Source organism: Schistocerca piceifrons, chromosome 1, assembly GCF_021461385.2.
Source record: "Schistocerca piceifrons isolate TAMUIC-IGC-003096 chromosome 1, iqSchPice1.1, whole genome shotgun sequence".
NCBI classification, from domain to species: domain Eukaryota; kingdom Metazoa; phylum Arthropoda; class Insecta; order Orthoptera; family Acrididae; genus Schistocerca; species Schistocerca piceifrons.
In genome coordinates, this window is record NC_060138.1 from 1101402178 (window position 1) to 1101427115 (window position 24938).

At 40.3% G+C, this 24938-nt stretch overlaps 1 protein-coding gene across 7 annotated transcripts in view; it reads left to right on the forward strand.

Annotated features, from left to right (window-relative positions):
* LOC124776245 (PH and SEC7 domain-containing protein-like) overlaps positions 1 to 24938 on the forward strand; it is an 850081-nt gene that overhangs the window by 662605 nt on the left and 162538 nt on the right. For all 7 annotated transcript variants that reach the window (XR_007015606.1, XM_047251114.1, XM_047251123.1 and 4 more), the window contains exons 7-8: positions 6394 to 6638; positions 10184 to 10377. Coding sequence is in view for 6 of the 7 variants with exons in the window: in XM_047251114.1 (XP_047107070.1) it covers positions 6394 to 6638; positions 10184 to 10377 (439 nt within the window). In the remaining variant the exon portion in view is untranslated. The remainder of the gene's footprint in view (positions 1 to 6393; positions 6639 to 10183; positions 10378 to 24938) is intronic.

The window sequence follows — 24938 nt, forward strand, 5'->3', positions numbered from 1 at the left end:
GGTGCATAGATCCTGAGAAATCAGTACCCAGAACAACGACCTCTAGCTGTAATAACGGTCTTGATACGTTTGGGCATTGAGTCAAACAGAGCTTGGATGGCGTGTACAGGTACAGCTGCCCATGCAGCTTCAACACGATACCACAGTTCATCAAGAGTAGTGACTGGCGTACTGTGACAAGCCAGTTGCTCGGCCACCATTGACCAGCCGCTTTCAATGGTGAGAGATCTGGAGCATTTGCTGGCCGGGGCAGCAGTTGAACATTTTCTGTATCCAGAAAGGCCCGTACAGGACCTGCAACATGCGTTCGTGCATTATCCTGCTGAAATGTAGAGTTTCGCAGGGATCGAATGAAGGGTAGAGCCAGGGTCGTAACACATCTGAAATGTAACGTTCACTGTTCAAAGTGCCATCAATTCGAACAAGAGGTGACTGAGACGTGTAACCAGTGGCACCCCATACAATCACGTCGGGTGATATGCCAATATGCCGATGACGAATACACGCTTCCAAGGTGCGTTCACCGCAGTGCCACCAGACACGGATGCGACCATCATGATGCTGTAAGCAGAACCTGGATTCATGCGAAAAAATGACATTTTGCCATTCGTGCACTCAGGTTCGTCGTTGAGTACACCATCGCAGGTGCTCCTGTCTGTGATGCAGCGTCAAGGGTAAGCGCATCCATGGTGTCTGAGCTGATAATCCACGCTGCTGCAAACGTCGTCGAACTGTTCGTGCAGATGGTTGTTGTCTTGCAAACGTCCCCATGTGTTGACTCGGGGATCGAGACGTGGCTGCATGATCCGTTACAGCCATGCAGATAAGATGCCTGTCATCTCAACTGCTAGTGAAACAAGGCCATTGGGATCCAGCACGGCGTTCCGTATTACCCTGCTGAACCCACCGATTCCATATTCTGCTAACAGTCGTTGGATCTCGACCAACGCGAGCAGCAATGTCGCGATACGATAAACTGCAATTGCGATAGGCTACAATCTGACCTTTATCAAAGTCGGAAACGTGATGGTACGTATTTCTCCTCCTTACACGAGGCATCACAACATCGTTTCACCAGGCAGTGCTGGTCAGCTGCAGTTTGTGTATGAGAAATCGGTTGCCAACTTTCCTCATGTCAGCACATTGTAGGTGTCGCCACCAGCGCCAACCTTGTGTGAATGCTCTGAAAATCTAATCATTTGCATATCACAGCATCTTCTTCCTGTCGGTTAAATTTCGCGTCTGTAGCATGTCATCTTCGTGGTGTAGCTATTTTAATGGCCAGTAGTGTATTTGGTTGTTAGAGTAGAGACGGAACCTGGTTTCCATGTTTATGGATGTTTTGTTGTGCCTTTTGTTGACTAATTTGCTACAATCATGATATTTTGTATGAGGAGCACTCTATTTTTCTTCTTTAGGTGATTACATTTAGGAAATGTTAGTATCGGCAGACTTGAGTCCATAACCATTTACACACTGCATAATATGATAATGCCGCAAATAGAAGACCACTTTTCCTCAAAACTTGGTCATAAAAAATTAGGTTGCAGCTTATTGGTGTGGACCTACAAATATTGATGTATTTTTGCCTAATAGAAACTTAAACTGTTGTGCTTGTTTCTTAGTCTGAAATGGAATAACAATATTGCTAATGTCTGTATATTAATAATTGTATATGAAATAATATCATCTTCAGTTGTTTATATTTAACTTAGGTAGCTGACTATTAGCATGCTCACAGTTCCATTATTTTATCTGCTAGAATAGGCACAGTTTTTCTATCACAGTGATGAGTGGTAACGATGGGATGGGAAGGAGGGGGGATCATTAGAAAACTACAGAATTTAGCATATCGGCATGGCTATTACGCATATTTTAAACTCAGTTACTCATTATGTGAAGAGTATATGTAACAGAGAAGCTGGAAAAAGGTGCAGTTTGGTTGAATCTAATGTGCGGCATTGAATCTTATTGGATAATAAGCTGCAAATTGCTGCTTCATGAAGGAAATCCTATAGAGGACCAAAACATGGGAAGGTTCCCAAACTTGAAAGAAGTGTTCTTTCCTTTGTACAAGATAAAAGGAAAAATGGGATACTGATCTCAATGCAAATAATCCAGTCCCAGGCCTTTGGAATTGAGACAACCCCAAATGTATCACAGAATTCTGTGGGAGAATTGATTGGTGCTTCAGGTGCATGTGTAGAAGTGGCACACCTGTGTGATGAAGTTCTTCCCTAGCACAGAGACTGTCAGAAGATATTACTTAGAGTCTTGTCAACTTTAAGAGTCTAATGGTGCAACTAGAGCAGTGTCATTTACATCACTTAGACCCTCCACACCAGATTCACAACACTGATGAGACAACTGTCTTTTTTCAGGTGGCAAGCAATATGCCAGTGAAACTTCCTGGCAGATTAAAACTGTGTGCCCGACCGAGACTCGAACTCTGGACCTTTGCCTTTCGCGGGCAAGTTCTGTACCATCTGAGCTACCGAAGCACGACTCACGACTGGTCCTCACAGCTTTACTTCTGCCAGTATCTCGTCTCCTACCTTCCAAACTTGTCTCCACAGTATCCTTTCTTTCAGGAGTGCTAGTTCTGCAAGGTTCGCAGGAGAGGTTCTGTAAAGTTTGGGAGGCAGGAGACGAGATACTGGCAGAAGTAAAGCTGTGAGGACTGGTCGTGAGTCGTGCTTCGGTAGCTCAGATGGTAGAGCACTTGCCTGCGAAAGGCAAAGGTCCCGAGTTCAAGTCTCGGTCGGGCACACAGTTTTAATCTGCCAGGAAGTTTCATAGCGGTGCACACTCCGCTGCAGAGTGAAAATCTCATTCTGGAATATGCCAGTGGACTATAAAGTTCCTCATTTGGAAATGGAAAAACAAAGATTTACTTTTATATTAGAACTTGCTGCAGAAGGACGAAAAATGTACTTTCCCTGTTCTGAAGTGTAAAACAGTGCACACAGAAAATTCCTCTAATGGATGAGTGATTTGTTGCCAAGGAAAAGGCAGGATGACAAAGGATTAGTGATAGACCATTTAAAATCGCAGACCTGGTGCTGCGCTCAGTTACAGAGTTATGATAGTTCTGGATATCGTCACAGGTCACCTCACAGTCGAAGTAGAGAATAAAGTTGCAGCATTGAAGGTAGACATAGTAGTTATGCCACACTTGAAACCTGCAGATTATTGATGTCATTGTAAATAAACCCTGTAAAGATTTTCTCCAAAAGCAATATTAGACTGAAATCGTGGTCTCACTCATATGGAAAGATTATGTGTGAGGAATTCTCTCTTATGAGGTACCCATGTTCAACCTGAAAATGTTCAATTGATGTGGAGCATGTGAAGTATGCCATGTGCTTTTGGAGGAGAATCACAAAAATTCTGACAGTGTTGAAATAAATACTGGTAGTGAAGTTAAGAGCTTACTTCAGGACAGACTGTGATTAGGAGGCTGGGATTTCTGTGTAATTTATGTATATTACATCATAAAAAGTGTGATTAAGAGTGATCATATTGTTAATGGTTTTTGTGAGTGGGTAATGTAACATAAATTTCTCTCCACTGGGTTTATCTCTTCTCACCTGCCCTCCTCCCCTCAAAATTAATGGGGTGGCTTATATTTCGACCAAGACAGCCAGTCATTTGTGGAGACTACATGTTTTGTTTGCTCTAGTTTTCCAGAACATTCTCTTCTACAATTTTTTTTTTTTCCTGGTACAATATCAATATTTTCATAGTCGTGTGAAAATGGAATAACTGAAGGAAACTAGAAGTAGAATTGAACCAAGTTGTTCTGTAAATTCAGCAGCACAGGAGTTCCGTAATCTTAAATATTGTAAGAAACTGCAGCTACTGTGTTGCCAATGGAAAATCCAGAATCAAATTAAAACAATACGGAAAGGCTAGATTACTACTCACCGCTTAGAGGTATCGAGCCACAGACAGGCACAATGAGATAGAACACTAGAAATATTTGAATCGTTGGACAAAATCCTGTCTCTGAAGTAGAACTCTTACACATACAACAACTCGCACACGCATTGATACTGTCTCCGAGTGATAAAGTTGAACTGCTTGCAGCTGGGCTTTAATGCCTGGTGATGGTAACCACATATGTGTGATTTGTTGTTGTGTGAATGTGTGAGAGTGCTACTTCTGAGGAAGGCTTTTATCAGACAGCGTTAATATTTTGTGAGTCTTTTTTGTTGTGGCTGCTTGTGACTTAACTCCTGTTATGTGGAGAATAGCGCTTGGTAGTGTAAATGAGAAATATTTGCTGCAGCAGATAGAAAAATGATGGCTAAATGTGTTTAGGCCAAGTGTGTTTAGTGGATGTTAATAGCAAAACATTGCAACTAATCCAGTAAACTATGTTTATTTCCTGCCAGTTATAATGAGTTGCAGATCATATAAAATTTCCATTCTCAAATTGTAAAAATATGCGATATGCAGGTCTTTATAAGTGATTTACATAAGTTCTTGGAATAACTTTCCAGACTGCTGTCTTCTCTGTTCATGTAATGTTTTCCTCTTGTATGAGTGGAAAGCTTGTAATCTTTATTATTTAAAAATACTGTGATTTATTCCTCTATCATTATCATGTTTTTGGTGTGCATTTAATTCTATTGGAGAAATGAAAGGCAATGTGATGAATCACAGGCATTGCCACGAATTTGCTGCAGGCATACTGTGTTTATATCACCTTTTCTCATATCACCATGTGCGAACATGCATTAACGTGCATGTGTGTGTGTGTGTGTGTGTGTGTGTGTGTGTGTGTGTGTGCCTGCATGTGTGTTAGATTAATTATTTCATTTTCAGAAATTTTTGATATTACCAAAGATTATCTTTTAACATACTTAACACTCTCCTCCTGAGAGTGTTTTATATTACAAATAAATGTTTTTTGTGTCCTGAAGTAGTGTGGACCTGATGCAATAGAAATCTGAAAGTAGAAATGATCAGTCGTAGTTCGAATATTACCAGTAACCTGAGCAAATTGGACACATTGACACAACTTACAAAAACGCATAAAATCTTTTAAAAAAAAAAGCTGGCACTGCATAGTTGTGGACATGGTCTCCTCTCTCTCTCTCTCTCTCTCTCTCTCTCTCTCTCTCTCTCTCTCTCTCTCTCTCTCCCCCCCCCCCCCCCCCCCCCCCTGCCCCCTCAATGCTTCCTGCTGTTGTAATTCCTGTGTCTTCACCTGCAGAAAGAGAATACATAGTATATAGACTTACAAAAAAGCCTAAGCTCTTTAAATAGTTGGCACTGCCTAGACCACAATTCTTCCTGCTGTTGTAATTCCTTCATTTTCAACTGGAGAAAAAGAATACGTAGTATATAGAAAGTAAATAGTTTAAGTCTGATATTCCTAATCCTAATCAGATATTTGTACAGTAGTAGTTTTTATCTCTCTGTAATTTTTTGGTTAGTCTGATTTCTTATTGCTGTGCTGAGTTAAAATTGTAAGGTATAATATTAGTTTAAACTGAGTTTACATACTTGTATGAGTATCTGTACTTCCATCCAGAATGGTGTTTCTTTGTCAAAAGTATGTTTGCACATTTTGATTTGCTCTCGGGGTTTTGCAGAAACAGTAAAAGCATTATGTGACTTGGGCGAGGTGCAATGGAAAATAGGAGGGAGGGGGTTGGACACGAATATACAGAAACGGGCCCTTGTGTTTACTTATTAATATAACTATTGATTGTATCCTAATATTAATCAATAATGTCACAATATAAATCTGAGGGAAAACTGTAATATCTTCAGTGACATAATCTGCACCTCATTGCAGGTATGAAACACAGAGGGCTCTGCAGAAATCATTGTTACTGGCATAATTCAAGATATGCCAAGCTTTCTCATTGTGACAATAATGTGATACATTTCTGGATATCAGTCTGAATTGAGTGTTTCAGTTTTGCACAATATTTCAGCATATCATGTAACTGCCTTCCGCAGATGTGTGAATGTTCCATAATAAAGTAGTCTCTTGCTCTTTTGATTACAAGGGATACAGGGTGATGTCTTCCTGTTTATTGGTTGCCTTTCATTACTTCTGTATTTCTGAAGGACAAATATGCTTGTTTTGTCACAAATGCTTCCGTAGTTTTACTATTTTAGGGACGTAGAGCAGGGAACACAAAATACCTTCAGTGCACTTTTGCTATGTTGTAATCATACTGGATTTTTTATTTTTTATTTTCTGTTTTGTTTTACTGCCTAATAATTGTGTATTGGTTCATATTTGCTGCATAAGATACTTACTTCCACATAGAGAATTTACTGTTTGGATAGTTTTTACTGGTAAGGTTAGTTACGATGTGTAATGTAAGTAATTTCTTCTCAAGAAAAAAGTAAAATGTTAACTACTTACAGGAGCTCAGAGAATCGGAAGATGAACTTACAACTCTGAGTGAAGATGCCACAGCATTAACAGCTGTTACAAACAAGGCTGTATCACCACCACTGTCATCGGAAGATGAAAGTGATATTGAAAGCCTCCATAGCTTTCACTACAGCCCAAAGGCAGTCGATATACCGTCTGCAATTCGTCTCGCTAAGAGGTTATACATGTTGGATGGATTCAAAAAATCGGATGTATCTAGACACCTCAGCAAAAAGTGAGTTATGCTTAAGTTTTAATATCCCACTGCTTTAAATTTTATATCTTGAATGAAAGAAAATGAATATGTTACAAAAACAACTTCTGTATTACAGAAGGAACTAGAAAAATTCTTTAACAGATGCACATTTATCTTCATTGTATGCTAAATTATTAGCTTAATTTGCAGTTCATTTTCCCAAGTGTAATTATACTAATTACAGTTACACTGTGCACTTATCATCACAGTATTTCACAGGTTGCTTTTTGTGTGTGTGTGTGTGTGTGTGTGGGGGGGGGGGGGGGGGCATTGTAGAATAAAGAATGTGTTATAAATGGAGTGCAGAAGATCAGCTCATACGTAGCAGGATTTTGTTGTGAATATAAGGGGAGAAAATATTTTCTCAATTGTACAGTAGTATTTTCTGGTAAATTTACATTATCGTTTGAGCCAGCTATGACAGGACTGTTTCACACGGCATGAAAGATATATCCGACAGGTGAAATTCCCTTAGACTTAAAAAAAAGTGATATAATAATACCCATTTCATAGAAGGCAGCTGCTAATGGCTGTGAATATTGTCGAAGCATCAGTTTAATAAGTCACGGGTGCAAAATACTGACACGAATTATTTACAGAAAAAGGGAACAACTGGTAGAAACAGACGTCAAGAAAGTATGAATTTTGGAGAAATGTACACACACATGAAGCTATGCTGACCCTATAACTTATCTTAGAAGAAAAGAGCAAAAAAGGCCATCATAGAATTTGTAGATTTTAAGAGACAATCTTTTAACAGTGGTGACTAGAATGGTCTCTTCGAAATTCTGAAGGTAGCTTGGGTAAGATGCAGTGAGCTAAAGATTATTTACAACTATACAGAAATGAGACTGTAGTTATAAGAATCGAAGGACATGAAAGGGAAGCAGTAGTTGAGAAGGGAGTGAGACAGCCTTGTAGCCTCTCCTTGGTGTTATTTAGTCTTTACATTGAGCAAGCAAAGGAAACCAAGGAGAATATTGGAGAGAGATTAAAGCTCAAAGAGAAGAAATGAGAAGTTTGTGGTTTACCAGTGGCATTGCAATCCTGTGAGAAATGGAAAAGGACTTGAAGAGCGGTTCAGTGCAATGGATGGTGTCTTGAAAAAAAGCTATGCAGTGAATATCAACAAAAGTAAAACTAGGGTAATGGAACACAGTCAAATTAAATCAGGTGAAGCTCATAAAATCAGATTATGAAATGAGACGGCAAAATTACTAATCGAGATTTTGCTATATGGACAGTAAAATAACTGAAGATGGGGTGAAATAGAGAGGCTATAAAATGCAGACTGGCAATAGCAAGAAAAGCATTTTCTTGTACAGAAGTTAAACATGAACAGTAAATACAAGGGAATGCTGAAAGTAATGCCTCTGAATATTTTATGTGAAAACTCTTAATGGTATTTAAATAAAATAAATTTTACTAACATTCTACATCTTTATTCTTTACGTCTAGATGTTTATTCCTTAATACAGAAAGGTCTGGTTGAAAATTATGAATTGTTCAGGAATAAAGAAAACAACTCACTGAAAGGCAGAAGCTGTGCATCATCGATAGGCACACAAACAAAAGGTGTTGAGATTGGCTAGTTTTCAGAATGTACTTCCTTTTTCTAGCTGAAGGAAACACACACACACACACACACACACACACACACACACACACACATCTATCTCCCTGCATTGTGCTCAATTGACTGAGCACAGTGTAGGGAGACAGGTGTGTGTGTGTGTGTGTGTGTGTGTGTGTGTGTGTGTGTGTGTGTGTGTGTGTGTGTGCGTGTGTGTGTGTGTGTGCGCGCGCGCGCGCCTTTTTTCTACAGCTAGAAAAAGGAAGTGCGTTATGAAAGCTAGCTAAGCTTTGTATCTTTTGTTTGTTTATTTCTTAACATTGTCACCAGGGTTACGATCACATTTCTCCCAACAAGAGACCAGTTTTTTTTTATGCTGTCACTGTAGAATGTTTGACTTTGTTGATGGAACCACAACCTCACCTCTGCTTGCACCGCTTCATCGCTATCAAAGTATTCGAAGGTATTCGTGAAACAGATGAAAATCAGATGGAGCCAAGGCACTACTGTATGGAGAATGATCGATGACAGTGAACCCAAGGTGTCGGATTGTTGAGATGTCGCAGTGGTTGTGTGTTGTCTAGCATTGTCACATTGAAGGAGAGGATGCTCCAAGTGCAGGCGAACTGTTTGTATTCGAAACTCTAATATATCATGTTGTTTCTCACATATCAACATAGTTACGTTCCACATTGCCATGTTACACACTGCAGTTCACAGCTCTCTAGTGGCAGAGAACTGCGGATATGTGGACATGAAGAATAAAAATGTTAATAATATCCATTCTGTTTAGAAAATCTTAAGAGTCTTCACATGAAATATATGGAGGCATCACTTTTCAGCACTCTCTCATAGTGCGGACTAGAAGACGAGAGAAGCTTTTGAAATGGAGTTCCACAGAAAACTGTTAAATGTTAGATGGGTGTATTTAATAAATTATGAGTTAGTACTGAACTGAATTGTGGAAAAATAAAATTCATGGCACAAAGTGACTGAAAGAAGATATTGATTGATAGGATAGGATACATCCTGAGGCATCAAGATATCATGAATTTGATAATGAAAGGAAGCTGGGGAGAGGGGATAAAATTTGTTGAGGGAAACCAAGGAGTTACTTCGCACGTTATAGGATATTGTGGAGAGCTGGATCAAACCAATCTTCGGACTGGAAAAGAAGAAAAAGAGAGCAAGTGTTTGAAGAAATGAAGGGAAGATGACTGTATAGAAATTAGAAATGAGGAAGTGAAAGATAGTTGTAAATAAGAAATCGAAAAGCAAAGACAGTATCACAAGCAAATGGTAAAGGGTTCAGAAAAATAAATTCTTGTTGTGATTATCTCTTTATTGAGTCTGATTTTGTATCATTGTACAGAATGAAATCAATAATGTTTTGCTATTGGACAGTATTAGTGGGAGTCCAGTTTCCTGCAACATACATAAATGTCTTGCAAGAAATGTTGTGGTACTGGTAGACATCTCACTATACCTGTAAAAAAAAAAAAAAACCAGATATTTGTAATATTAAATATGACAGCAAAAACACCCAGAACAACAAAATAGTTAAAAGTATCCTGTACAAAATAAACAGTTCTGGAGAAGAATTGATAAATTTTGTTCACCAGATGAGGCTGGCCTTAAAAGCAGCAGGGTTTAGAACCTTCTGTATTCATCCACATTTATTTTCTTTGGTTTCAGACAAGGCAACTTGGATAAAACAACTAGGGTACTGGACATGAAGTTTATATAACTGGTCATATTTTACTTGTGACTGTACTAATTTGCTTATTTCATGTGGAACTTATGTTACGGGAGCGGTATGGCTGCTTGTTTTTTTATTTTGGATCACATAATATTTGGTGAATATGAACTTGTTTGTACATTTGTATCTTACTTTCAGATTTATTGTTATTATTTTGTTTAGATTTTCTGAACATATGTAAATCTTTTTCAGCAATGACTTCAGTCGTGTTGTTGCTGAGGAGTACCTGAAATATTTCAATTTTGAGGGTGACACACTGGATATAGCCCTTCGCAAGTTCCTAAAGCAGTTCAGTTTGACAGGAGAGACGCAGGAGCGGGAAAGAGTCCTTGTTCATTTTTCAAAACGCTACCTTGACTGCAACCCAGGCACATTTAATTCGCAAGGTAACATAATTTTATGGACCTTAAAGACGTGGTGGTTTAGTTTTAGTTGTTTGAGTCTCTCTCTCTCTCTCTCTCTCTCTCTCTCTCTCTCTCTCTCTCTCTCTCTCTGCATGCTTTTGCTTGCTCTTTTTGCCCATATCTGGGCACACACATATTCCTTTGCCACTTTAATGCAGCAGTAATTTTTAGAAACAGAGAATACATGCTTTTTTTCATTTGTATTTCATTAAGTCTGAAACTTCAGGTAAAAAGTTTGATAATAGCATTAGAGAATGCATAGAATTGGAAAATACTTTATTCTGTCAAATGTCCTCTGATTGTGGTGTTTTGAAATGTCTATAGCCAAGCACTGAGGATTTCCATACCAGAAAGAAAATCTAACAGAACTTGTCGTAAACTCGAGACATTTTAAGCTTATAACTAAGAATTCTTAACATTGAAATAATGGCCGTTTTATTTGTTTCATTTCTGTTCACAGTAACCTATCTCTGTGAAAAGTGAAATGACAAATTCCACTGATTGTTTTAAAAACAGCTCACCAATTGTAAATACTGTTTACAAAACATGAAGTGTGTGATGTACATGGGGGATTGACGTGAAGAAGAAACTACATTATGATACCATATGTTAAGAAGTTGAAATGTTTCCCCATATGTTCTACCTCATTTTGTTGACATTGCTTCGTTGAAATTCAATTTAACCTGCCAATGGTACTATTACCTCTTGATAATGCCACAAAGTTCCCTCAGTAATACGCAAATCAAAAATAATGAAGATGTATTTTTAAATGTACATAAACAACTAACAGATAGGTTTCTTTCTTTGGGCCTTTGTCCCACTTCAACGCGGGGTCGGCCGTGTTATTTCGGGTTTGGCAGTGTTAGTTGCAGAGGGTGGCCAGTGCCCTTCCTGCCGCCAGAAACAACTAACAGATAGATGACATGTATAAATAAATTAATATTATGAACAAAACAAACTCTGGAATATGTCATTTAAAAATTGTGCATTCCCCCTTGTAGGCTTCCAAGCAAAAGCCACCATGTCAACCATTTTGTGAGGTGTAACAATATGCAAAGGATAGATTGCTACTCACCATATAAAGGAGGTGTTGAATCACAGACAAGTACAATGAAAAAGACTCCTGAAATATTAAAGCATTCAGATAAAGTCCTTCTTTTTCAATAAAAAAAAACCACACACACTTTCACATAAGCACAACTCTTACATACATGGTCACTGTCTCAGGGTCCTAGAGCCCCACTGCAACTGTGTATGACCCCAGATCACGTAAGAAACAGATTGACTGTCCTTACGGCGGAACAGGCAACTGTAAAAATAGTTTTCCCGTCGATCAACAGATGTCGCAGGCGACGCTACAATGCTAACTGACCTGTCCATGTCGCGGAACTGGCAACGCTGTATCTTCGGTGACGTGAATGACGCTGATTTGTGTTCGGCTAGAGCATTGCGCGCAAAATGCATTCGTCACACAGCTGACTGTAGACCATGATCGGCTATGGTTTTTCCCGAGTTTTCAATCGAAGAATGTAAATTAGCTCCTGTAATTCTACAAACCAAGTTTATTTCTACTGTAGGGATACTTCTCACAATCATATGCGAAATGAAATAAATGAAAAGTAACACACAAATATTTCTCGTGAGTTACTGTTTAAATGCAGACTGTATTGCAGTTGCATAGGTTTTACACTCGCCGTCTATTTCCTCTTTGTTATACAGCTCTTCTGATATGGATTATGGGGGTAAAAAAGATCTCCACGTGCAGGTTAACACTAGAAAGTTTTCAAAACCTTCTCAACGTCTTTGAAATATAATCCGATAATTTACTGACAAATATTGCACTGAGCAGTGGGTTTCGCGTCCTGACATTACCGACATAATTATTTATTTTGCATAGAGTATGTATAGGGATTAGGTGAGTTATAACGACAATATATTTTTCACATTGAGACTGTAAATAAGTTTAAGAAACAGATTTTGCTTCCTTTTTAAGCATTTCTGTAAGTGTTCTTAAGTATAACCACATTTTGCATTTGATTACAGTTTGTTGTAAACGAATATAATTTCATGTACGCACTTAACAACGATATCTTCAAAAAAAATAAATATTGTGAAACTTTAAATATCGTCAGTTAAAAAAAAAAGAACTGTGATGGTAAACATCTTAACTTTGCGGTCAGCACGTCTACTATTGTCACAAGCAGTACTGTTTTGCTCAGATTTAACACATTTCTTCTTTCTAGTTAAATGTGGCAGAACGATCAAGGAAAGGCAACGAAACTTATTTGTGCAGTCTAACGGAGAATCTTTATTTGGTACTTAAATTCAATATGAATATGCTACTGAACACTGTTCAGAGGAAAGATCTTGCTGTGAGAAAGACAAATACTCGTCGGTCTCGATGGTACTCCCTTCTTCATCCGTAGAGGAACCAGGGGTGTTCGGAATTTCGACCTTTCCAGAGCTCTCCAACAGCTGAGATTCATCACCTTCTTTTTGCAACACACAGTTGTTCAGTAACGGCATCTTGTCAGTGTCATTCTCACAATTTGAAGCATCAGAAGGCTTCATTAGTGAGTTATAGCAAGCACCTTAGTGTTCTAACTGTTGGATTACGGTTGTAGCCTCCTTTCTGACGGTACACAGAAAATAAATTCTCAAGAGCATCTTGATTCAATCTGCTGGTCAGTAAAAATTTAATGCCGACAGTTTGTTCCTCAAGGAAAAACTGAGCAATAGCATTCAGTCTGGATTAAACCCGTAATGCATGGTGGTGTCGTTATTTTACCTGTCTTTTCTTCAATTTTATTTATGATACTTAAGACATCCTTTGCATTCTGTAGCGTTTCCATTACTACTGGACATTGTTCTGATAATGCACACCTATATGGATTAGAGGAAAATGCTGTCCTGCTGTTCAAAACGTCAAACAAGTTGTTCATAAATTCTGTAAAAGTAGCTGTGCTCTCTGCTGTATCACTCTGCAATTCTTTAGTCGCCACACAAGTTCTGACAGCTGCAGCAACAGAGTGGCTGAGGACCTGGACTGCCATTTTTACATTCATTTTCTGGAATGAATCAGGTTGCAAATGACTATCAGTGAGACATTCTGCTTTTTTTGTTCTTCTTATCAATGTCATACGTTTTCCTGACATCTTCGAATGAAACAACAGCATTGTTGAAAATGGAGTCGCCACTAAGCAGATTGTTTCGTATGCTTTTGAATAAATGTGGGACATCATAAATGTAAAACAATTTCTGTCCATTTACAATAAAATAAGGTTTTTCAGGCATAACACGTAAATGCTTCACAACACTTCGATTACTAGCTCCCTGATCACAAACGACTAATTTTGGCTCTAGGTTTGCATTTTGCAATAAAATAATTAGTTCCTGTAAGAGTCCCAATAAATCCACGTGTTTTACTCCTGAATTAGACAAAAAATATGAAACAGGCAATTTCCAGTTACTGTAGATGCCTCTAATCATAAAAACAAGTGCATAATCTGCAGGAAGTGGTTTCCTTCCCCTATCACCCAAATCTGCTAGACCTTCTACTAAATCAAGATCTTTTGCATATTCCAGATGACGCGTTATCGACATATCATCAAAAGATACTACACATGCCTTTTCTAAATAAGTTTGTGCCTCAAATTTCTTGCTAAGTTGACTAAAAAGGTTTTTATTAAGCCCTGGTAGAAATTTTGTGACGCCAATCCATCGTCTAATTGTGGACAGTCCAGGTAATACGATACCCAATTTTCGCAAAAATTTATATGCTGCAGGAGATTTGTAAAACAACATCAGAGAGAGATTTTTCTCGATAGAAGACCACGGGCGTTTTTTTCTAGCCAGTGCCCTGGAGTAATCAGATGGGAAGCAGAAACTGCTTAACACATGAGCAACATTATTTGAGCTCCTATAATGCAACAATCTACTCTTAACTTTTGAGAAGTAGGAAGTTTTGTTTTTCAGTGATCTGTTCGTGTTATGTATTTTCTGTTTCAGTTTTTGCTTTCTAGGGGTATCCTCATCATCACGACATAGCATACAGAGTTTTCTTTTAACTTGTCTCGCAGGCATTTCTATTTCTTTCAGGTCTGGAAATGGTTCACACTTTTGTGGTGTTGCGTTTGTTTCTACCAGAAGGTGACTAGCTGCACTGTATGTTCTCCTTGGAATGTTCACTTTCAGTTCAGGTGATGACAAACTATTCTTATCACTAGTTCCCTCACATACTGCTGAAGAACCAGTGTCAGATGTAAATTTTGCAGGAACTGCTGTGTGCATAAGCCGTTGTCTCGTACTGTTCATGAATGACTTTTCATCAAAATGGACATCACACAGGAGTCTATTGTGCAGTTTTTCTGGGTCCGTATCCAGCAGTTTGACATTGCCTGTAACAATAACTATCTATCAGAAAAATACGATATATGTATATACCATTAACACATTTAGTAGCTCAGTCTACATTAGCATGATAGAAAGGAATCTTTCATTAAATATTTGCTAAGAGGGATCTTTGTGTGCAACCTTTTTTGGACTTTAAATATTATGATTAATTCTGGGAATGTGGTCCTATGGCGTTTTAAGCCTGGTCAACACTGAGCGAACTAAAACAGGAAAAACAGCATTCTCATATGTGTAGACGAATTTGAGCAAACGTCATTCAGTCGTGTTTGGTTCGTAAACTTTACTCGGTGCCCACAGTGCCTCTGAAGTCCCTGCAAAAGTTAAGAAACACTTGATTTCTAACCTCTTCTGCGTGACATTACTTGCTTCATAATTAAAAAAAACATTGCCTATAATGTTGTTTCCCCATTTAGTGCTTAGCTTTTCACAGTGAGAAACAATTAAGTAGCGAAAGCATAACATCAATGTTTGCAAGTGTTTGCGTGATGAAATGCTGATTCTGTAGTGTTCAGTTCCATTCACCACTGCGAGACAATAACATTCAGTCTTTTTCGGTACGCATTCGGTAGTGTTCGTTAGTGTTCAGGTGGCTGTCAGTTTTTGAGCAAAGCATCAAAAGAAGTTTGCCTCGTGTCCTCTTTGGCGTTACCAGCGCGGAGAGTACTCGTCTTCTTGCGAACTTCTTTATGTTGCTGCTAGTAAATTTCCTCGTCAGGTGTAATGAGGAGCCAGTGAAAGGCGTCAACCGACATATGTGCAAAATTCTGGAATAAATCTAAAGAAGGCTGGAGCTGCAATTCAGTGTTAAGTGCACTGGCACTACTTCCAAGCGTTTCACATCTACGTACTAGATTAAGCCACCAACATATTTATTTTCCTACGCCACTTTGTTTGCTTTGTCAAAACCTTCGGGCAAAATAATCTTACCTCAATATCAAAGATTTACATCGTAGCTGTAACTAGAAGTTTGCGCGGACAGGAAAAATGCCGCCGTCCGTATGTGCACCGCATCCACAAGATCATTATCCACATCTGCCAAGTTGCATATCCACATTCTCAGATATTAACGTTTTGTAAAGCTGTTTAACCCACCACTGCTCTGAAAAGAGACTTGTGTCTGGCCTGAAGTTTTGTCTGCTGATGCCCGCACTCGGTTACGATGCGAATTAAGGCTGGACGTATTTCAGTGACAGTCATTTCAAATTTAAATTCGTTTACTTTGCCTGTAACTTATCGTAAATGATATAAGAGTGGTACAAAACGATTAATTTTGGATTGTTGTTGAAAGGGGGCTGCAAACGCGGTAATATATAAGTGAAAGTGTGTTTTTCGAGCATATTTTGGCGGTGTCAACTTTGAAGAGCCACAGTCGGCAAACCATAATTAAGTTAAAAATTTACTTTGTACAGTTTAAAGATAACCCACGAATATTCGCAACAGACGTACGCTTTTATCTGCAACACAGTAATTACTAGGGATATCCGCACTCGCGCAGACCTGTAACTATAAGTAGTGTTGTTTTCAAGTGAAAGCTGTGTGACGATTATTAGCGCACAGATAAAAAAAAAATGCTATGCTCGTTCTCTTCTATTCTCCTCCCTTCATTCCAGTATAAATGCTTGTTCACACGTATAAACGAATGGCAGTGAACATTGGCGAATTATCTATGAATACTCATTGGCAGCAGTGTAAACGAGGTTTTACACTCCTTCATTTCGTTCGCTCTAGTATATACCAGGATTTAGAGGGACCGATGACCTAGCAGTTAGATGACGGCTATTATTCATTTATTTCACTGTTGCGATTTCAGCTCTAGAGCCATTTTCAAGTACCAAGGGAAAGGTCTTGTAAGGTAATGCTTCTTAAATTGTTTACCAAATGTTACCACACTATGCTTTGCATTTTGTTATCCATATCTTATATTGGTTTCAGTTTTCATATTGCACACAAAAATGCCTCTACACCCAAAATTACGATAGTGAAGTGAGTAAACAGTTTCCAAATCGCAGCAAAGATTTCATTTAAAAATTACATGATATTATTCTTGTACTGGAAGGGCTGCCACGTTATATCAGAATATAAGATCGACAAAATTTAGATAGGATCGAATGCTTAGGGCTCTTTATTAGTTCTTACTCGTAACTAATTTATTGATTTACCTGAATTTAAAATCCACTCGCGTAACCTTTCTTTATCTTTGACGGGAAATCTGAACAATTTCAATTCAGGATTTGTTCGTCTACTCCTTCCACAGTTGATATAATCGCAGGCCCTCCGCATGACGACTCGATCCACTGCCACTGGTATGTCAGAAACAGCTGTACTTCAGAGACGCCAAATAGTGGAAAGCTGCACGCGTTCGGCCGATGTTGCCACATTTTTCACAGAACGGAGTGCCATCTAGTGGTTGATTCCACAAGTAAAGGTGTGACGCTGTTGCCGCCTGGTGGCCGTTCCCTGAAAAGGGTTGCCTCCTAGACCAAGCGATGGGGCAATCTGTTTCTTATGTGATCTGGGGTATGACCAAGCAGAAATCATGGATGGGAAGTGGTGGGAGGGAGGTGGCATGAACAGGGAGGGGGAAGGATAACAGGGTATGGATAGAATAAGATGCTAGTGCTGCCTGACATAGTGCAGTAACTTGGTGGGGACAGGATAAGGCTGTTAGATACATCGTTTGGAAGCAATGGTTGAGGGGGGGGGGGGAGGGGCGGAGGAGAGACATAGAGAAGGGGAGAGGACTTGAAGGTACATTGGTGGGATAGACATGAGTAGTATTGGAGTAGGAGCAGGGAAAGAGATAGGTAGGTGGGAGACAGGGACTGGTGAAGCTTTAGGCAAATGGAGGATATGTTGCTGGACCAGGTCTAAACTTCGCAGTTCAGAAAAACTGGGATTAGAATGAAGAATCATGAGAGCAGCAGCTGTGTGAAGCAGTCATTAAGATGAAGCAGATCTTGTTGAATGGTATGTTCAGAAACAGAATGGTCCAACCTTCTCTTGGCAGTAGTTTGACGGTGCCCATACTTTTGGACAGACAGCCTGCAAGTTGTCATGTCCACATTGAAAGCAGGGCAGTGTTTGCAGCATAGTTGATGCATCATGTTTTTGCTTTCACAGGTGGCCCTACCTTTGATGGGATAGGAGATACAATGGATAGGGCTGGAGTAGGTGGCAGGGGGGGAGGGTGGTATGGGAAAGGTGTGTGTATTGCAGGGGTATGAGACATGAGGCAAGGATTGAGAAGTAGGGGTGGAGTAGGGATGGACAAGGATATTGCATAAGTTCAGTGGGCAGCAGGAAACGACTGTGGGAGGGGTGGAGAGCATTTCAGGGCAGGATGACAGGTAGTTGGAACCCAGGCTCCAGACCTGGGTGGTGCTGAGTCATGAAAGGAGTGTTCTTTTATGGCTGGATAATGTGGGAGGTGGTAGCTGACTGGAGAGACAAGGCACTGGAGATCTGTTTCTGTACAAGGCTAGGAGGGTAATTTCGATCTGTGGAGGCCTCCTTGAGACCCTTGGCGTGATTTGGAGAGGGACTGTTCATCTCTACAAAAGTGATGACCGAGGGTGGATCGGCTGTATGGAAGGGACTTCTTGGTATGGAATGGGCGGCAGCTGTCAGAGTGCAGCTATTGCTGGTGCACAGTGTATATGCCTTGGCACAACTGGAAAATCGGGGAATAACCCGGGAATTTTTTCATCCAGGGGAAAACCTGGAAAAACATGAAATTTTTAAGAATTCCGGGAATGTTTCATTGTTTTAGTTTACAGTTAAATGTCTGTGGTTTTGACTGGTAAGAACTGGCACTCTAAGAAAGAATATTACTGTATCCCACTATTGCAGAACCACACTTCAGCAATAAAACATAAACGAGAGGGAAAAAAAACACTTAAGTTTCAAAGAAAATTTATCATTTACAACAATAAAACACAGTGCTCACACAAGGTCTGCTAACAGTGAAATATGTCGAAGACTTTAGGATGAAGACTGTGCAACAGTTCGTAACAACAAACTGCTGACATCACAATTGTTTACATTAGGTTTGTTTGAGTAGTTGTCAGCAGCCCATTTGCAGTTGTATGAGCAGTACCTTCTCCTGCTTCTGGTTACCTGAAGTGTTGCTGTTAGCTATCAGCAGTAGCAACAAGAAGCCAGATGCTACCAGGAAAAAATTTTCCGGCGCGCCTTAGCTGCCTGATTCGCACATACACAGAGCAGTCTAGAGTTGTAGTGGGGAGGGCGATAGTCTCCATGTGACCCATGTTTACATTTAATGGGTTTGCTGTTTCCTTTTCGTTTACAAGTCTCATGTCAAATGATAACAAAACAGATTTCTGTGGCCAGGAATTAAAATACATTCACGTAATTATGGAAGGCTAGAATATGTTATTAGTTTGTTTTTTTATTCCCACAGTTTTGACAATCGATTATTAATCACCTTTCATAACAATGAAGTTATATTTGTCGGTTTGTTAAAGAACTTTGACGTTTATTAATCTTTTCCAGTGAGGCTGTCAATTTATTTGAAATGAAATGTTTCATTCCATACTGTCACTAGTTTCAACTGTTTGCTAGATTTCAAGTGCACGTTTTCGTATTCTGGCACAGTTGGCATTATGCTATAATAAAGAACTGAACGTGAGATAATACTTACTGGATAGGGATTCTACCTTTTTGCAAACACACTGCTTTTTCTTTTTATCCAAACATGTTTCAGCACCTCCGTACCAGCATCAGTGGGTTTCTTGTTTGTCGAAAAACTATAAAAAGTGAACATATTTAGATTATAATTTATTTAACAAAGTGAGACCTAAAGAAAGTTTTTGTTCGTTTTGCTTCGCACTGTGATCTAACATTGTGGTTTTGCAGGACCAACTTGATAGTGTCCTGCACTGATAGCTTGTCATCTGCAAACCAAATGATGTAAATGTAAATTACATTGGTGATTTAACACATCCCTTGATTTTTAAAATCATGATTTTTAGCTTGTCAAAATGTTTTGCATACATATTTGTACATAGGTTTTGTTGTGACTGATCCTTCCCCCCCCCCCCCCCCCCCCCCCCCCCCACAAGTACACTGCACACACACATAATGTGTTTTCATTTGACAAAATTCGAATTTGGTGCTAAACTCTCGTGGGAACTAATGAACACCGACAGGGTTAGAAAACACAACGCAACGCTTATCGCATCTTGTGAAGTAAAAAGGCTTTTATAAAGAAATAAATTACAATACGCTGTGAATATCTGCTGTCATCAGCTGGTGAGATTGTGTGACGTAGGGTATGATTGGCTTACGAAACCACATCGCAGTCTCGATTTAAGTGGTTTGGAAACCAACATGCATGCTGTGTTTGGTGGAGTTTAAATTTATACTTTCGTAATATGAAAATGTGCAGCGTACATTAAAGATCTTTCAAAATTTTTTTTTTTCCACTAAAGTGCCATTAAACTCCACGCTGGTGAATAAAACCTTAACCATTCAAAGGGTAAGTTTTGCAGTTCCAGGGGAAAGTTTACAGTCACTTGACATGGAAAAAGTGTATTTTCACCCAGAAAAAATTGTATTTTTGAGCAGGAAATCTAGGAAAAATCTGGTAATTTTTTTCCTTGTCCGCATATACACTCTGTGGTGGCTGGAAGGTTTGATATTGATGGATGTACTGATGTAGTCATCCTTCAGGTGGAGGTCAACAGGAGGAATGTGTCATCTTGGGTTGAGAACCAGGTGAAGCAAAATGGGGGAGATGATATTGAGGTTCTGGTGGTAGGTGATAAGTTTGGGATTCTGAGTGCTTAGGAAGTAGTCCTCTAGATGGCCCACGAATAGGTTGACATAGGATGGTGCCGTGCAGGTGCCCATTACTGTACCACAGATTTGTTTGTAGGTGATGCCATCAAAGCAGAAGTAATTGTAAGGATATCACTGATCAGCCAGAAAGCTGTGACCACCTACCTAAAAGCCAGTATGTCCACCTTTGGCACAGATAACAGTGGCAACGCATCACAGCATGGAACATGGAGTCCTTGGTATGTAGCAGGAGGGAGTTCGCACGTCCTGGGTTTGATTCCTGCCTGGGTCAGGGATTTTCTCTACACCCCGCCCCTCCACGGATTGGGTGTTCATGTTGACTCATCATGTCATCGTCATTTGGGAAAATGGTGAGACTGGACTGTGAAAAGATTGGGAGTTTGTACAGGCACTGATAACTGATTCGTTGAGCACCCCACAAACCAAACAGCATCATCATCATCATCATCATCATCATCATCATCATTGTTGTCACCACCAAATCTGCACACATAGGTCACCCAATTCCTGTAAATTCTGGGGGGGATGAATTCTGATGCCACATTCAATCACTCCGATGTGTTCGATCGGGTTCAGACCTGGTGAGATGGGGATTCAGCACGTAAATTTGAATTGACCACAGTGCTGCTTGAACCACCCCATCACACTACTTGCCTTGTAACATGGCACATTATCTTGCTGAAAAGTGCCACAGCCGTCAGGAAACACGATAGTCTTGAGGAGTGTATGTTGTCTGCAACCAGTATGTGATACTCCTTGGCTGTCATGGTGCTTTGCATGTTCTCCACTGGACACATGAATGCCCATGTGAATGTTCCCCAGAGCATAATGGATCCACTGTCAGCTTGTCTCCGTGTCACAGTATATGTTAACATTGGTAGATGCATGGGTCATTGGCTGTGGAGGCCCATCAATAGAAGTGTTCTGTGTGCTGTGTGTTTGGACACACTTGTCCTCTGCCTAGTATTAAAATCTGATGTTAGTTGCGCCACAGTTTGCCGCCTGTCCTATTTTACCAGTCTGCCCCAGCCTTAAGTGAGGGGTGGTGTTGGTTTCACCACATGTGGAAGACACTCAAAACATCACTCCTCAAATGCCTGACAAGTCTGGAGTTTCCAAAATGTTCGTCCCGAGCATCTGGGCCATCACAGTCTCACAGATAGCTTTCGCGCCTCCCCATTCTGCACACGGACAGCATCTTCGCTGGTACAACATGCAGCACGTGCGTGTGTGACTGGCAGGCATCCCTCACCTGTTGATGCTGCTGTTGCCTGAATGGGTTTATATCGATAGTAGGGTTGTAGTCATTATGTTCTGGCTGGTCAGTGTAGTTGGTCATGGTGACCAGGAAGGATGTAGTAGTTTCGAAGTCAGATGGGTATTGAAAAATGTAGTGTTCAATAATGGCAAGGCCATGGGCGTTGGGGATGTTAGTGTAGATGGAGGTGGCATCAACATTGATGACCATGGTGCTGGGTGGTAGAGAAACAGGAGCTGTGGAGAGTTGATGGAAGACATGGCTGGTGTCTTTTATGTAGGAGGGTAGGTTGCAGGTAGTTGGCTGAAGGTGTTGGTCCACGTGAGTGTAGATTGTGTCTGAGGGGTTACAATATCCAAGCCCAATAGGTTGATGGTGGAGAGAGATAGGACTAGGGGTTGGGTTCTAGAATGGATCTAAGAATTTGAGAAAGGGCTAGTGATCCTGCCGAGTTTCTGGAATAGGGTCACTATGGCATGTTTTGTAGGTGGACGTATCTGATAGCTGGGAGAGTCCCTTTGCCAGATATTCCTTGTGGTTCATAACCAGAGTGGTGGAGGCTTCATTGGCAGATAGGATTTATAACATCACAATCAGCTTTTAGATGATGGAATGTGGCTTTTTCTGTGGATGTAAGCTTGGTTTCCATGTTGAGGGATTTGCAGAATGGTGAGGAGGCAAGATTGAAGGATAACAAATTTTTAGAAGTTAACGGGGATTGTTTTGGAGGCAGTGGGGGCAGATCACGGTTGGATGGAGGAGTAAACTGATTTGGGCAGGGTTCAGTGTTGGTTTTGGATTGAGTCTGATTGGTACAGTAGGTGTCAAAGAAGTGTTTTCACTGTAAGGTTTGGGAGAAGGAGAGGAGATCTGAACAACCAGAAGGTGGAATTCAGAAGTGGAGCAAAAGGTAAGGCCTTTGGACTTCACTGGGCTGAGGCTTTTGGAAGACAGGTTCTGACCATGTTAAGGGTCTGGTTAGATTGTGGATTCTATGTGGTAGTTTGAAGGAGTATTGAGGATTAGCTAAATGTAGTAGGTCTGTAAGGCAGGGTTTGACAACTATGAGGGGAGATTTGATGGAAGTCGTTGAGGTGATGGATGGTGGACAGTAGTCCAAGGCAATATGAGATGAATAGGTCGGAGGTTTATGAGGTTGCATTGCACATTTTACTTGAGTTCCATGAGGGCAGTGTTTCAATCCAGGAGATGGGATTCAGGAATTTGGGATTGCAGAGCAGGAGAATTTTAAGAATGGAGAAAAGGTACTGGAAATTGGTTTTGTCCATATGTATATCGATTTGCAGGACTAGGTTGGCGAGTATTACACATTGATGGAATTTCAACAGGTAGAGATCATTGCAGAAGAAGGGTTTGCAGCTGGAGAGGGGTGATTTCATGACCTCTTGCCTCGTGGCTTAATTCCCTGCATTAGACCCAATATGCAAGATCTGTCGCATACACCCACCCATTATCACCTACTTCAGTCCTATCTCAGGCACATCCTACTCCATCGAAGGTAGGGCCGCCTGTGAAAGCAACATGTGATGTATCAACTAAGCTGCAATTACTGTGCTGCTTTCTATGTAAGCATGACAACTAACGAGCTGTCTGCATGAATGGCCACCGCCAAACTACAGCCCAGAGACAGCTGGGCCATCCAGTCACTGGAAATGCTGCCCAAGATGAAATGCTTTAGTTTATTGGCAGCTTCACTGCCTGTGCCATCTGGATTCTTCCCACCAACAGAAGCTTTTATGAAATGCACAGGTGGGAACCCTCCCTACGACATATCCTCCATTTGCCTAAACCTCCACTAGTCCCTGTCTCCCACTTACCTGTCCCATTCCCTGCTCCCACTCCAGTACTTCTCATGTCCATCCCACCAATGCACCTGAAGTCTTCTCCTCTCCTCTCCCTCCCCCCTCCCACCATCACCACCACCTAGCCCCTCACACTGCTTCTCAATGTTGTTGCACTTGAAAGCCCTGAATGCCCGTCAGGCTGCTCTAGCTTCTCCCCCACCCACATCCTGGGATATCATGCTATCCTTCCCCCTCCTGCCTCATACTGCATCCTTACCACCACCACCACCACCACCACCACCACCACCACCACCACCACCACCCATCCCTGGTTGCTGCTATGCCAGACGCATCGCAGTTCGAATCTAGCGCCCTGTGACAATGACTGTGATGGTGACAGTGCTCATGGGCATGTGTGTGTGTGTGTGTGTGTGTGTGTGTGTGTGTGTGTGTGTGTGTATGTGTGTGTGTGTGTTTACTGTAGAAGTAGTTCTTTGTCTGAAAGCCCTGATATTGAAGGATTCTCTTTTCATTGGTCCTGTCTGCAACTGCACACCTCATCTGTACTGTAAGTAGCACTCTATCCATTCCACATCATTGTTACTCTATCTTGGACTTCCCGCTGTGTTCATTTTTTGAACTGCATCATTTACTCAGTTAATCAGAAAAACAATCTGCATATAATTTTTGGAATGAAATGTATTGTGTCATTGATAAACAGATACAGCCTTAAGTTTACATTGAGAATTTTCCTCTTAGCACCCTACTCTTATTCATTGTGTGACAGCAGCCGTCACTTGGGGCGACAAACTGAGTGGCATGCCAGTGGTGCCCAAATCCAAAGTTTGCACAATGTGTATCATAATTAGTATCTAAAACTTGAATGGGTGAAAGTATACAGTAACAAAAGCCAAGAAATTGAAGAAAATAACTTTTTGCCAGATAATTGCAAATGTGTGTTTACAAGCTATCACTGTGTATTAAGGTCCTTCAGCAACCATCTGTAGACCGAATAATGAAGCTGTGCTTCAAAATGTTCATTGGTGAATAAAAATTTGCTGTTGAAAAGACTGTAGATTTACTTTATTATTAAATTTTCAGTTATTATTATTATTATTATTATAATTATTATATTAACACAAATGGGTATTGATTCTGTGGTATGAAAATATCATTACTGATTATGTAAACCTATTATCTGACTTTCAGCAACATTATCTTGAGAGTTTTCAAATAATGTTTTCTTT